General features: G+C 35.6%; 1 protein-coding gene across 4 annotated transcripts in view; it reads left to right on the top strand.

The window, feature by feature from the left end:
- ZZZ3 (zinc finger ZZ-type containing 3) overlaps positions 1-11,515 on the top strand; it is a 103,210-nt gene extending 91,695 nt beyond the window's left edge. For 3 of the 4 annotated variants that reach the window (XM_079902068.1, XM_079902069.1, XM_079902071.1), the window contains 4 exons: positions 651-803; positions 5,897-6,031; positions 8,568-8,668; positions 8,980-11,515. In XM_079902068.1, coding sequence (XP_079758194.1) covers positions 651-803; positions 5,897-6,031; positions 8,568-8,668; positions 8,980-9,124 — 534 coding nt within the window. In that variant the 3' untranslated portion in view covers positions 9,125-11,515. The remainder of the gene's footprint in view (positions 1-650; positions 804-5,896; positions 6,032-8,567; positions 8,669-8,979) is intronic. The other variant, XM_079902070.1, reaches the window with a different exon arrangement.
- Positions 11,516-13,583: the final 2,068 nt, after the last annotated feature.

The raw sequence follows: 13,583 nt of genomic DNA, 5'->3' as shown, positions 1-13,583 counted from the left end.
AGTCTGCATAGGGGTTCAAAGGGAGGCCTTTGGCTCCACAGAGGCCTATTTTATAATCTTGATTCTACCACTGCCTAGCTGCAGTACCTTGAACAAGAAAGTTAACCTCCTCATGCCTCCGTTTTTTCACCTTTAAATTAGAAGTGATAATAACTACTTTACAGGAATGTTTTGAGGGCTAAGTGACATTGACAAAGAGTAAGCAGTCAATCAGTGTTAGATACTATTTTCAGACATTCATCGTGTTGGAGAAATTTTCTTTTTACTTGATAGTTTTATATCTGGCTTTGGCTAACTTCATCCTCCTTGATCATCTGTAAGATGACCTTAAGAGGAGCTCAGCATGTGAATGCCAAGAGTGTAATAAATGTTGGGGATACAAATATAAGCTACATAATGAGCATATGGTCCATTATACTCCACGTAGGTATTCTGCCTACATTTGTTTGTTGGTTTGGTTTGTTTTTATTTAAGGCTTGTTGTCTTTTTAAAAATCCAGATAAAATAGAAAAAGCAACCACGTAAGAGTATGCTGAAGGGTAGAGGTGCAGTCCTTCTGATTAGGCAGATTTGCAGGAAGTAGCATTTATATTTTTGATTCTTTTAATGATTGTCCACTATCCCAATTAAAAATTTGTTTTCTCACTTAGTCTTCAACAAGCAGACGACAGCACCCCCTTAATAAGCATCTCTTTAAACCTTCCACTTTCATGACTTCCCATGAACCACCAGTGTATATGGATGAAGATGATGACCGATCCTGTTTTCGTAGCCACATGAACACTGCTATGGAGGAGGCATCAGTAAGTTATCTATTTATACTATATTTATATCTGTCTATCTATCTATCTATCTTTATCTATGTATTATACAGATCAGGATACAGAATGGGAGCACCAGGATTTCCTAATTATTCCTATTCTTCAGAGAATACTGCTTTCTTTTCTTTTAATTAACTAGTCAAACTTGTTTTACAATGGGCTTTAAAAATGTTTTTATGAAGAAACTTTCAAGCAGATACAAAAATAAACCCATGTGCACCCATTATTCAACTTTAACAATTATCAGTTTGTGGCACTCTTATTTTCATCTGTACTTCCTACCCACCCAACTTTCTGTCTGGGATTATTTTGGAGCAAGTTCCAGACATTACAAAATATCATTATCATGTTTATTAAAAGGTACTTCTTTATATAATCCAGATATACAGTCAATTCACATTTCCCCAGTCATAAATTGCAGTAGTGCCTCCCCGCCGCCACCCTTTTCTCTCTCTTCTGTTTTCCCCTCTCACATTTGTTTTGTTGAAAAACTGGTTTATTTGTCTTGTAGAATTTACCTCAGTGTGGATTTTGTTGTTTGTATCTCCTTGGTGTCATTTAATGTGTTCCTCTGTTCCCTGAATCTCCTATAAATTGATAGGTCTAGATAACTGATCAGATTCAGGTTTATTTGTTTTTTTGTTTGTTAGGGTGGGCAGGACTACTTCATGTATACTTTTATCAGTTTGACATAGCATACATTGTTGCTTAGATCCATTAACTCATTAGATGTTACAAAATAGTAAAATTCTTTCTTCATTTATTTGATAGAATATTCACAAAGTAACCCCCCCATCAACTATTTGATTATCCTAAGTTACATACAGAAAACGCAGCTAACTGCTTGATTCTTCCCTTTATTTTCTTGTTTTTAAAATAATGAGTTTGTTCTCTGATATCCTCCAGATTGACACATGAGGTTTGAAAATTTTTGTATTCTTATGAATTGTTGGACTTAAAATATATTTAATGTGTTTCAGTGCATTGATATTATTGTCTTTATTAGTGTACAAATTGGCCCGTTGGTTGGTTGTAACCTATTCAAGCTGGATTTTGAGTTCTTTTGACAAGACTCTAGTAATCTTTTATAGCTTTCTTACTGTCCAGTAGGACAAGGAAATTCCAGGCTCATCTTGTATATTTCCTGCTTGAGACCTGGAGTCAGTTCTGCTTTCTTTTATTGAGAAATGGTATTTGGAGGCTCTATCATGATACAGGATGTTACTTGCTACTGGATTGATCATTGTATCTAAGCCTATATAGTGGACAGACCTGAGAAATATGTTATATATTTGTTAAAATTAAAAGACATCATAAATTCATCATTTTATTTCAAATTCAACTTAAGGACTGTGGGAATTTTACTTAACCCATATTGATCTTTAATATGTATCATTTTTCTCCCTTGCTGAAAATTCCAGTTATCAGTGACATCAACATAATGCTTACTTTCTTTGTCTCACACTGCCCACAGTAGTCTCAGAATTTAATAATACTAACACTACCATCAACAATATGATACTGAAAACAGGTTTTTTGGGTAGCACTGTTTTTGCAGAGCACAGGCTCCAGATGCTCTGGCTCACGGTCCCAGCCGCTCCGCGGCATGTGGGATCTTCGCAGACCAGGGCACGAACCCATGTCCCCTGCATCGGCAGGTGGACTCTCAACCATTGCGCCACCAGGGAAGCCCCGGGTAGCACTGTTTTTGCCTTAGGATATACCTAACTACAGAAATAAAGTCAAATTATACTTTTTAAATCCTCTTGGACTAATTCCTCTCTGTGTTGTCATCAACTGGATGCTATTTTAGGTTAATTCATTTCATTTTACTTTACATTCAGAGATTCCTTTTTATTGCTGTTAATATTTTTTATTTTACTATGCTAAAATTCTTCCTCAATAAGTAACATGATTCTGATTCCTTGCTTAAAGGACATGAAGATTGCCTTATATCTTTCTTAGTACTTTGATTATATATGGTAACTGGAAAAGGAGATTTTAATGAAAAGTCAGCAGATAAAAATAAGTCTCCTTTGTTCTGTTTCTAGATTAATCGAACACTGTATAATTTGGTATGAAACTACTGTAAAATGACCATATTCTTAAATTTTTTTTTTCTTTTTAAACTTGTCTTTTTGAAAAACAGCTAGATTCTGCTGTGTCTTAAGATATGGCATTTGTGTGTAATTTTGTATTTTGTGACTATTAGAATTACTCATTTGAGAAATGTTTATTTACACTTAATATGTAACAGGCTCTGCTAGAGGTTAGCTCCATAGTTATGAATAAAATATCTATGATCTTGGGGTTCTCATAAATCTTAGTTTTGTGGGAGGAGATAAATGTGTAATCACATCAATAAATTACAAAATTTTAAAAATGCTTCAAAAGTATGTGTCATTGTAATTATTTTAGAGGTACTTAATTCAGATTGAGAGTTTAAGTGGAAGACCCAAGGAAGTGATAGTCAAGTTGGCCATTGATTTTATTTATTTATTTTTAAATGAGCACCAGTTCACATCATTCTGATTACTTTAAAATAGCTATTTAAATGTATATTTATGAATCCTCTAGTGTAAAATTTATAGATTTCAGTTTCTCTTTTCAGAAAAGCAGTAGCTAGAGAGACAATCTGTATACCATTTAGACCCCCTTGAAATTGGTCGTAGTATTTCTCCTTTAAGTAAATTTAAAATGATTATAACTAGGAAATCTGTTTATGGGTGAGCATTTTAAAAATATTTGTTTTTTTGTTCATTTTAAAGTAACATTGGTTTATAACATTATATGTTTCATGTGCACAGCATTGTAATTCAACTAATATATATGCACTACAGTGTGCTCACCACCAAAAATTCTAGTTTCTATCCATCACCATACATTTGACCCCCTCTACCCATCTCTCCCTCCCCCTACCACTCTTCCCCTCTGTGGAAAGAACACCAATCTGTTCTCTGTACCTGTGTGTGTTTTTGTTTTAATTTGTTTGTTTGTTTATTTATTTTATGTTTTTTTAATATTCAACATAAGACTGAAATCTCGGTATTTGTCTTTCTCCTCTGACTTATTTCACTTCGCATCAATTCCCTCAAAGTCCATCCTTGTTGCCATAGCTGGCAAGATTTTATCTGTTTGTTTTTGATGACTGAATAGTATGGAATTTTAATTTTTAATTGTGCTGAATACCCATAACAGAAAATTTACCATCTCAGCCAATTTTGAGTGTACAGTTCAGTGGTGTTAAAGTACATTTACGTTATTGTGCAGCGAATCTCCAGAACTCTTTATGTCTTGCAAAACTGAAACTCTGCATCCAGTAAACATCATCTCGCAATTCCCTCCTCCTTCTAGCTCCTGGCAACTACCATTCTACTTTCTGTCTCTTTGAGTTTGACTACTCTGGGTACCTCATATAGGTAGAATCATACAGTTTTTGTCCTTTTGTGACTGGCTTATATCACTTAGCATAATGTCATCAAGGTTCATCCATCATGTAATGTGTCACAATTTCCACTTTTACGGCCAAATAATATTCCATCGAGTGTGCATACCACATTTTATTTATCCATTCTTCTGTCAGTGGACACTTGGGTTGCTTCCACCTTTTGGCTGTTGTGACTAATGCTGCTGTGAACACGGGTGTACAAATATCTGTTGGAGTCTCTGCTCTCAACTTCTTTTGGGTATATACCCAGAAGTGGAATTGCTGGATCATATGGTAATTCTGTTTCATTTTTTGAGGAACCACAGTACTGTTTTCAGTAATGGCTAGAACATTTTATATTCTCATCAACAGTGTACAAAAGTTTCAATTTCTCTACATCCTTGCCAACACTTATTATTATTATTACTATTTTTTAATTTTGATAGTAGCCATCTTAGTGGGTGTGAGGTGATTTAACTTTTTTTTTAACATCTTTATTGGAGTATAATTGCTTAACAATGTGTTCATTTCTGCTGTATAACAGAGTGAATCAGCTATATGTATACATATATCTAACTTAATCTTGTTGACCAAATTTAATAATACCCTTAGACTTAAAATGCAAATTAAAAAATTTAGCAGAGTTTGTATTCTTTGTATTTGCCTAAAATATCAATTTAATATATTTTATTATAAAATTTCTTACTACATTATTTAATTATTTGGGTTACATCATATTTATTGGTATTACGTATTTATTACATTATTTATGTTGTCTTTCTCAGGGGTAACATAGGAAGGCAGTAGCTATAATTTAACATCTTTAGTTGACAAGAATTTGAAATGGATGAAAGATAGTGGGAGATAAGGTAGGTGAAGTGTGAGATTGTAAAGAATCATTATCCAGCTGAGGCCTTTGGGCTTGACACTGTAGATAGCGAGGAAGCCATTTTTAGCAACAGTGAGACAGAGGAGGGAGTGGATACTATAGAGGACTGATTTGAGAGAGATTTTTAGGTAGTATTAAATAGTGACAGAATTATGTTTTATTAGATATGACAGTATAAAATTAAGGATAACACTTAGATTTAGGCCTTGGGCTGCTAGGTGTGTAAGGGGTTAGTTATATGGACAAATCTGGGTTCAAATCACTTGACTCTGCAACTAATTAACTATGTAAGCTTGGGCATATGTTATAATTTCTATAAACATCAGTTTCCTTGATGAAGCCACAACAGTGAGAGGCCCGTGTACCGCAAAAAAAAAAAAAAAAGAAGCCCTCCAGAAGTATTAGTCTAAAATATTGCTGATAGGAACACTGATTTTCTATGAGCCCTAAAATGTTGAGGGTCTCTTTGGCCTCTCCCGTTGCGGAGCACAGGCTCCGGACGCACAGGCTCAGCGGCCATGGCTCACGGGCCCAGCCGCTCTGCGGCATGTGGGATCTTCCCGGACCGGGGCACGAACCCGTGTCCCCTGCATCGGCAGGCGGACTCTCAACCACTGCGCCACCAGGGAAGCCCGAGGGTCTCTTAAATGTGAAAAATATCTTGTCAATAGAAAAATACTCTTTATCAGTATTTCTTATACTAGTTCATTTTAATTATGAAACTAACAGTTTTGTTTTGTGTTTTGTTTTTTTCAATAGGATGAAGAAAGTATTCCTATTATGTATAGGAATTTACCTGAATATAAGGAACTATTACAGTTTAAAAAGTTAAAAAAACAGAAACTTCAGCAAATGCAAGCTGAAAGTGGATTTGTGCAACATGTGGGCTTCAAGGTAAATTCTATTTAATTCTTCTATTCATTTAATTTTTGAAAGGGTGATAGGATATATTTAAGGTGGTTTTCGGAGCTTTAAGCTCCACGACTTTCAAGCACACAGATAAAAGTAAGTTTAGCTCTTGTCCTGTTCATTTATACAAAGTAGTGTGCCACAGTTACTGGTGTCAAGAGATTTATGATTCAGTAGAGATAGAGAAGAAAAATATACAGGTATACTTTGAGGTAATATATGAGATGAGAGGTTTTTCTAGCTATTTCCCCACCCCAAATTTACTGAGATATAACTGACAAATAAAAACTGTACATATTTGTGTACAAAAAATTTAAGATATAAAAAAAATTCACCTCGCATAGTTATCTTTTTTTTTTTGAGATAAGAACACTTAACATCTGCTCTCTCAGCAAATTTCAAGTATGCAATGCAGTATTATTAACTATAATTACCGTGTTGTACATTAGACCTCCAGAACTTATTCATCTTATAACTGAAAGTTTGTACCCTTTGACCAATGACACCACGCCCACCACTACCTCCTCCCACCCCACCCAGCCCCTGGCAACCCTCAGCAACCTCCATTCTAATTCTTTGCTTCTGTGAATTTAACTTTTTTGGATTCTACATTTAAGCGAGATCATATAGTATTTGTCTTTCTGTGTCTGATATATTTCACTTAGCGTAATGTCCTTAGGTTTCATCCATGTTGTCACAAATGGCAGGATTTCTTTCTGTTTTATGGCTGAATAATATTCCGTTGTGTGTGTGTGTGTATATATATAGAGAGAGAGAGAACACATTTTCTTTGTCCATTCATCCATAGAGCTATTTCTTTTGTTGTTGCTGTTGTTCATGGATCAGAAATTTCTTTTCCCCTTTCAGATTCAGTTATCTCTGCTGTTTTTTGAGGGGCTAGTAGAAATACATTTATTCATGCCACAAAATTTTGAGATATCCATTTATGTTCCAGGCACTTTGCTAAGTGCTAGGGATTCAGCAGTAAACTAGATGGACTCACATCCTTCCCTATTCTGTTTTCATCTCATAAGTGATTTAGAGAAGTTAAATGAGTGAATTAGTTGAGTGTGACTAGTGTGCATACTGGAGAGTAGTGAGAGGCTATTTAGTTGCCTTGGAAATTTTGCTAAGGAGTTTAAACTCTTCTAAAATGTTGGAGAAACTTTGAAGGATTTTAAGCAGAGTGACATGAAATTTGCATTTTGGAAAGATCATTCTATTTTCTTAAACAATACAACCCTTAGGAAGGCAGTGGGTTTAGAGTGGATAACTCTTAATTCTGACTACAGTATTGTTAAATTCTTTAAATATAATTTGTTCATGTATATTTTTTATGTAATTGAGAAAAAATTAAGTGAAGGGGGAAAAAGATCATTCTGGCATTAGTATGGAGAATGGATAGGAAGAAAGCAAGGCTGAGGGCAGGGAGACTAGTTGGAGATTCTCTTCATTAATTTAGACAAAAGATGAGAATGTCCTGAACTTGACTGGTGACTGTAGAAATAGAGAGATTGACAGGTTTGAGAACACCTTAGATGTTAGAACTGGCTATACTTGGTGGGATTGGAGGAAGTAAAATTGAGACCATGAACTACAGATTTGCTGGTAGTGGTATACATAAAAATACTGATGTGTGCTGTGACTTAATAAATTTAAAACAAAATTCTTATACCTCTGATCCTCTGGAGTTGCTATTAGCCAGAATATATTAAATGATTTTCTTTTCTAGATCTTTCAGTGGTCCTGCTTCTCCATTTAGAGATTTTCCTAATTGACAGCTGTGTCTTTCCAGGAAGAAACTCTCTCCACTTCTCATAAGTTTGTTGTAAGACCCAGCTGTGGCTTGTTTGCCAGTCTGTCAGCCACTCTAGTTGGCCTGATGATCAAAGAAACTAGAAATGAGATTTACTTTGATTTCCAAGATTGCGCAGAACACACCGAGGGCTACCACACTGCCACAACACTGAGAAAGAGCTAAATTTGCCTTTTCTTCATGGTGGGCGTTGGTTATTAGGAGCCTTCAAGGCTTTGGAAAGTAACTCAGTAAGGTGAAAGTTCAGAGAGGATTTTGTGTTCAGTTGGGTTTATGTTAGCTGTGGTATCCTGTTTTAAATAGTTCTGTAACATATTTGGATAGTTTTAACAATGGTATTAAGTCAGTGGTTCTAAATCCCAGTCATTGTACACTGGTCTGAGGTACCTTTCAAGTCAATAGCTACTAATAATCAAATGCCCAAGTTTGCAGATGATTTACTTAAGATTTTTAAAAATAAATTAAAGCATATTATGATGTTCCTCTCACCCATCTGTATTGTAGCTCAATCTTGAATGGATAGAGTTTCAGCTAGTTTGCTAGAAATTGTGCCTAACTTATAACCATTTTTTGTGTTATCCCACTATCTTGTGCATGGGGAGAGAGGAGAGAATATTTATGTGCACATTATGTGTTGCCCAGCAGGAAAAAAGAAAGCTTGAGAACAATATAGTTTAATACTTTTTCTCTCTGAATCTTTAATAGTGTGATAACTGTGGCATAGAACCTATCCAGGGTGTTCGGTGGCACTGCCAGGATTGTCCTCCAGAAATGTCTTTGGATTTCTGTGATTCTTGTTCAGACTGGTAAGTGTTATCTATCATTGTAAGTCTTAAATTTTGACAAGAGCTTCTCAGACACTAGTGAGTTTGATTTCTAAACTGCTTAGAAAATCACCACATTTAATGGGTTGAACTTTGTTGTTCTAGACAATTAAGAAATTTTCCTTAATGACACCATATCTCAAGTAACTTTCCATTAGAGATTTTGAGAGATTATTGGATTTAAACAGGTAGAGCTGTGAGGAAGTTTGATAATATCTAGACCAAAATGCATCCAATGCCATGTAATGATGTGTTTGTATGTGTGTGTGTGTGTGTGTGTGTTTTCTTTTCAGCCTTCATGAAACAGATATTCACAAGGAAGATCACCAACTAGAACCTGTTTATAGGTCAGAGACATTCTTAGACAGAGACTACTGTGTGTCCCAGGGCACCAGTTATAATTACCTTGACCCAAACTACTTTCCAGCAAACAGATGACATGGAAGAGAACATCATATACTAGTCCTCTTCAACACATAGCAATGGTATCATTGTGAATTATGTGCACAGTTTGGAAAGATTCTCTACTTTCCCTGAAATGACACTCACAGCATGACAGCTTCCTGAGTGTTCTCGTCAACAGCTCTGCACCGTTGTGGCTCTAGATCACTGTTCAGCAGCTGAACATTCCTGGTGAGCAAAAGGGTTTCCCTGGTGAAATTCGCGCCACCACCTTAAAGCCTTTTAGGTGGTGATCTTAAATGGGTGAGATGGAAATGAGAGCACATATTAAAGAGAGAGTAAATTCCAAAGGTTTCAAAGAACTTGGTCATAAATATGCTAATGAGAAGACAAAGTATTTATATTAAAACAGTTTAGTAGCTTTCAGTTTTGTGAAAATAGTTTCCAGCACAGAAACTGACTTCCTTAGACAAAGTTTTAACCAATGATGGTGTTTGCTTCTAGGATATATACACTTTAAAAGAACTCACTGTCCCAGTGATGGCCACTGATGGCCTTTAGTAAATTGGAGCTGCTTAACCATGTTGATGTCTAATTTCTTTTAACCACAATGAACTGTCCTTATTACCAACAGTGAAGCACTACAGGAGGCAACTGTGGCATTGCTTCCTTAACCAACTCATGGTGTGTGAATGTTATAAAATTGTCACTCAGATATATTTTTTAAATGTAATGTTATATAAGATGATCATGTGATGTGTACAAACTATGGTGAAAAGTGCCAGTGGTAGTAACCGTGTAAAGTCTCTAATTCACAACATTAATTCCTTTAAAATACACAGCCTTCTGCCTCTGTATTTGGAGTTGTCAGTGCAACTCATAGAAGAAAACTGCCTAATAGAAAAATCATATATATGGTAATAATTTCCCTCTTTTGTAGTCTGCACAAGATCCATAAAAGATTGTATTTTTATTACTATTTAAACAAGTGATTAAATTTAGTCTGTGCAGTGAGCAAGAGTTCACATGCATTCTTTTATACTGCTGGATTTTGTTGTGCATCATTTAAAACATTTTGTATGTTTCTTCTTATCTGTGTATACAGTATGTTCTTGAATAATGTTCATTTGTCAGAAGAACTGTGAGAAATAAACTATGTGGATACTGTCTGTTTATATTATAGAATGCTTGTTGTGACTTCCTTCGGTTAGATTTTGGATTTTATTTTTACTAGTATTAAAACCAAAACAATTTTTTTAAGGTTTTTTTTTTTTTCCTTTACCTATCTGTCCATTAAAAAAGAGTAAGGACTATATGATGGAAAAGAAGGTAAACTTGAGAAGCTCTGTAAAAGATGGTAATGTTTTCACTCAGTGTGTGTGCTGAAACACTAAACTAGGTTAACAAAAAAGAATATGTACCATGGTTAAAGAAAAAGACAATTATTAATGTCCAGATGTGAAAACTAAACTTAGGTTGAAAACTTTTAACCTAACTATCATCCTTTCTGATGAAATAAGCCCCCCATGTGTTAAATAAGTGGTTTTTGAAAATCGCTGTATTCCCTGGAAATTATTATTGACTACTGGAAAAGAAAATATAAATATTCTAAGATTGATTAAGTATACTGACGCAATTTTTAGAGTCTCCTGTTTTTTCCAATTTTAAATCAAGGGGACATTATTTACCAGTCCTCTTCAATACATTGCAGGGTACTGAAATAATACCCTGAATTCTTTCAATTGAGAAAAGTAATACAGTTTTAACTATAGAAATATGAGAATTTTAAAGTAATATATTGATTAAAGAATACTGATGATTTTGATAAAATATATCACATCAGAAGAAAAGGAAATGGACTTGAATCAGAGTTTTTGCTCTGGAATTATTAGTTGGGGCAAGAAGAGGGGAATCATTAACATTCTGGGCATTTGGCTATTATACTTCAAGTGAATATGCCAGAGATCTACCTTCAACTTGTAGTAAAGTTGAAGTAGCACTTGATGGTGACTTCTGTGTTTGCATAGAAGTAATACCAGTCAGTTTTGGAGAACCATTCAGAGCCATTCAGAAATCCCATAAAGTATGAAGTATGCTTTGAAAGAGTGATACAATTGATATTTATATAAGCAGAATAGACAAAATAAATCCACTTAAATGTATTTTTTAAGGACAAAGATTTTGAGAATTTTGAGTAACAAAATTTTCTGCTTGAGCAAAGATGTGTTTGTTTTGCATTTTTCAGCTCCAAGCAAATAGTCCTCATGGTTTTAAAAGGGTAGTAGTAGTGGTAATGTGTTTTGTTGTTGTTTTAATGTGAGGACTGCAGGAATGCACAGGGCTCTCATTTGCAAGTAGGCCTTCCATCTCCTACATAGAAGCATTGGTTGTGAAAGACAACATAGACCTACTTATTAAAGCATCACTTATTTAGTAGTATTCAGTAGGTCAGTTGTATTTCCTGAAATATTCTGCTCAAGTTATTTGCTAAGAACTGAAGGAACTTTTAATGACACCTAAAACCACTGCTTTAATGTTTTTAGGCAGAGGGGATTTTGGTTGGTATGTGATGTGTGCTAAGAATAATAGCAAACACTGATAGAGTGCTTGTTATGTGCCAAGCAAGCATACAGTAACGAATTTAATCTTACAACCTTATGAGGCAGGTTCATTTTTATCCTGTTTTCATATGAGGAAATCTAGCCAGAGAGGTTAAGTGACTTGCCCAAGGTCATATAGTTAGTAAAGTGGTGATGCTTAGATTTTAGCCCAGACAGATTGCTTCAGAGTCAGCGTCTGAGCAAGAATGTTCCCTTTGTGTCAGGGGTCTCAGAGATGGTGGAGGTGGAGGTGTGCAGGAGTTGCTTTTCTGTCTTCTCTTCTGGTGCGGTATGCACCCTAGAGTACAGACGTGAGCACACGTCCAGGTTTATAGCTCAGAATAGAGCAGCATATCTGTGGATGGGGAAACCCATCGATCTGTGAAACCGTCTGCCCCATGACGAATTAGGAAAACACATAATTTACATATTCTAATTTGACAGCAAACATGTGGTCATGAGGCTTTAGGCAAAGCTGGGACTGAAGACTTGGGTCTTCTGCCTCAGGTACGATTTGTTTCCATGCATGTTTGGTGCCTCTCACTTAACCTAATAGTATGCTGTGTCCATTTTTCTCTCCTTTTCTCTTTTGTTTAAATTAAATTGCAGAACACAACAATTTACTGAGGTATGAGGAACATTTTTTTTATGAAATTAAAAAAATAATATATGACATGTATTAAGGATAAATACTTTGCGAATTTCTATGGTAGTTATAAACATAAGAGTGGCATGCTGTATAAACTATACTTCTTACTGTGGATAACAGAGTTTGAAGGGCATTATTCTAGGTACACTGGGTAGATTGAAAGCCTCCAGATAACAAGTAGATTTTTACACAAGATTATGTCCTATTTAGGTTCTAAAGGTTTGTTTTTATTTCACATCTTGAAGAAAAATGGGCTTCTGTTTATATGATCCCGGAAAAAAAAAAAAAAAAACCTTTTCCCCTACAGTTCAAGTAGCTGATTAAATGGATTTTTGAGCATGGTGTCACATTTAGCTCCGTGAGAACAGAGACCATCTGTGTCTATATTTATCCCTAGGGCCTGGCTCTTAGTAGATTCTCAATAAATATTTATTGGTAGTAGGACCAATGTTTTGGTTACATTTTTCTCTAGGAAGTTAGAGAAACCACCTGTGTCTGAGTGTGTCTGTGAGTGCATCTGTGGGACCCTTAGAGGGTTTGCCTCAGGAGATCTCCTTTACGGGGCTCTGGGAGGAATAAAGGATCATTACATCCTATTTTATCTGGAGGATGTGGTTCAAACCTGGGTGGCTGAGATTTTGGTTCTCTCTGGGACCCCATTTTCTGCCATGTTTTTAGAGTGATATAATGTTAACTAGCATGGCAATTCTGGGTCCTAGTCTCAGTTGTGGAAGTGAGACCCTCAACAAACGTTGACAAAGAGCTGCCTCTTATTGAGCACTAGGAACTAGTAAATGATTTACATGTATTATTAACCTGCTTAATCAGCACAGCACCTCTATGAGGTTGCTTACTATTGTGACCTCCATGGTACAGATGAGAAAACTAAGGTTCAGAGGATTTAAATGTTAGTTCTCCATAATGACTGCTATGTGTGGGACTGAGGATACAGAGCCTTGCCCTTCTGAAGCTTATATTCTAATGCCGAAGACCTGCGGTAAACAAGTAAATAAAAAGTACTATGTAATTTTATGCAGACATAAATGCTGTGAAGAAAAATAATGCTTGAAAAAAAAAATGATGGACGAATCGGGACCAGCCTGCCATTTAGAGGGAATAATCAAAGAACACCTCAACAACAAGGGTAAATTTGAACAGAGACCTAAATGGAGTGGGGGAGTTAGCCTTGTGGATAATCTGGAGGAAGAGGCAGAAGGATAGCAAGGGCAAGGGCCCTGATCCAGTA

This window comes from Stenella coeruleoalba (assembly GCF_951394435.1).
Source record: "Stenella coeruleoalba genome assembly, chromosome: 1".
Lineage (NCBI taxonomy): Eukaryota > Metazoa > Chordata > Mammalia > Artiodactyla > Delphinidae > Stenella > Stenella coeruleoalba.
Note: the sequence above shows the minus strand (reverse complement) of the source record. Positions and strands in the feature narration are given on the sequence as shown.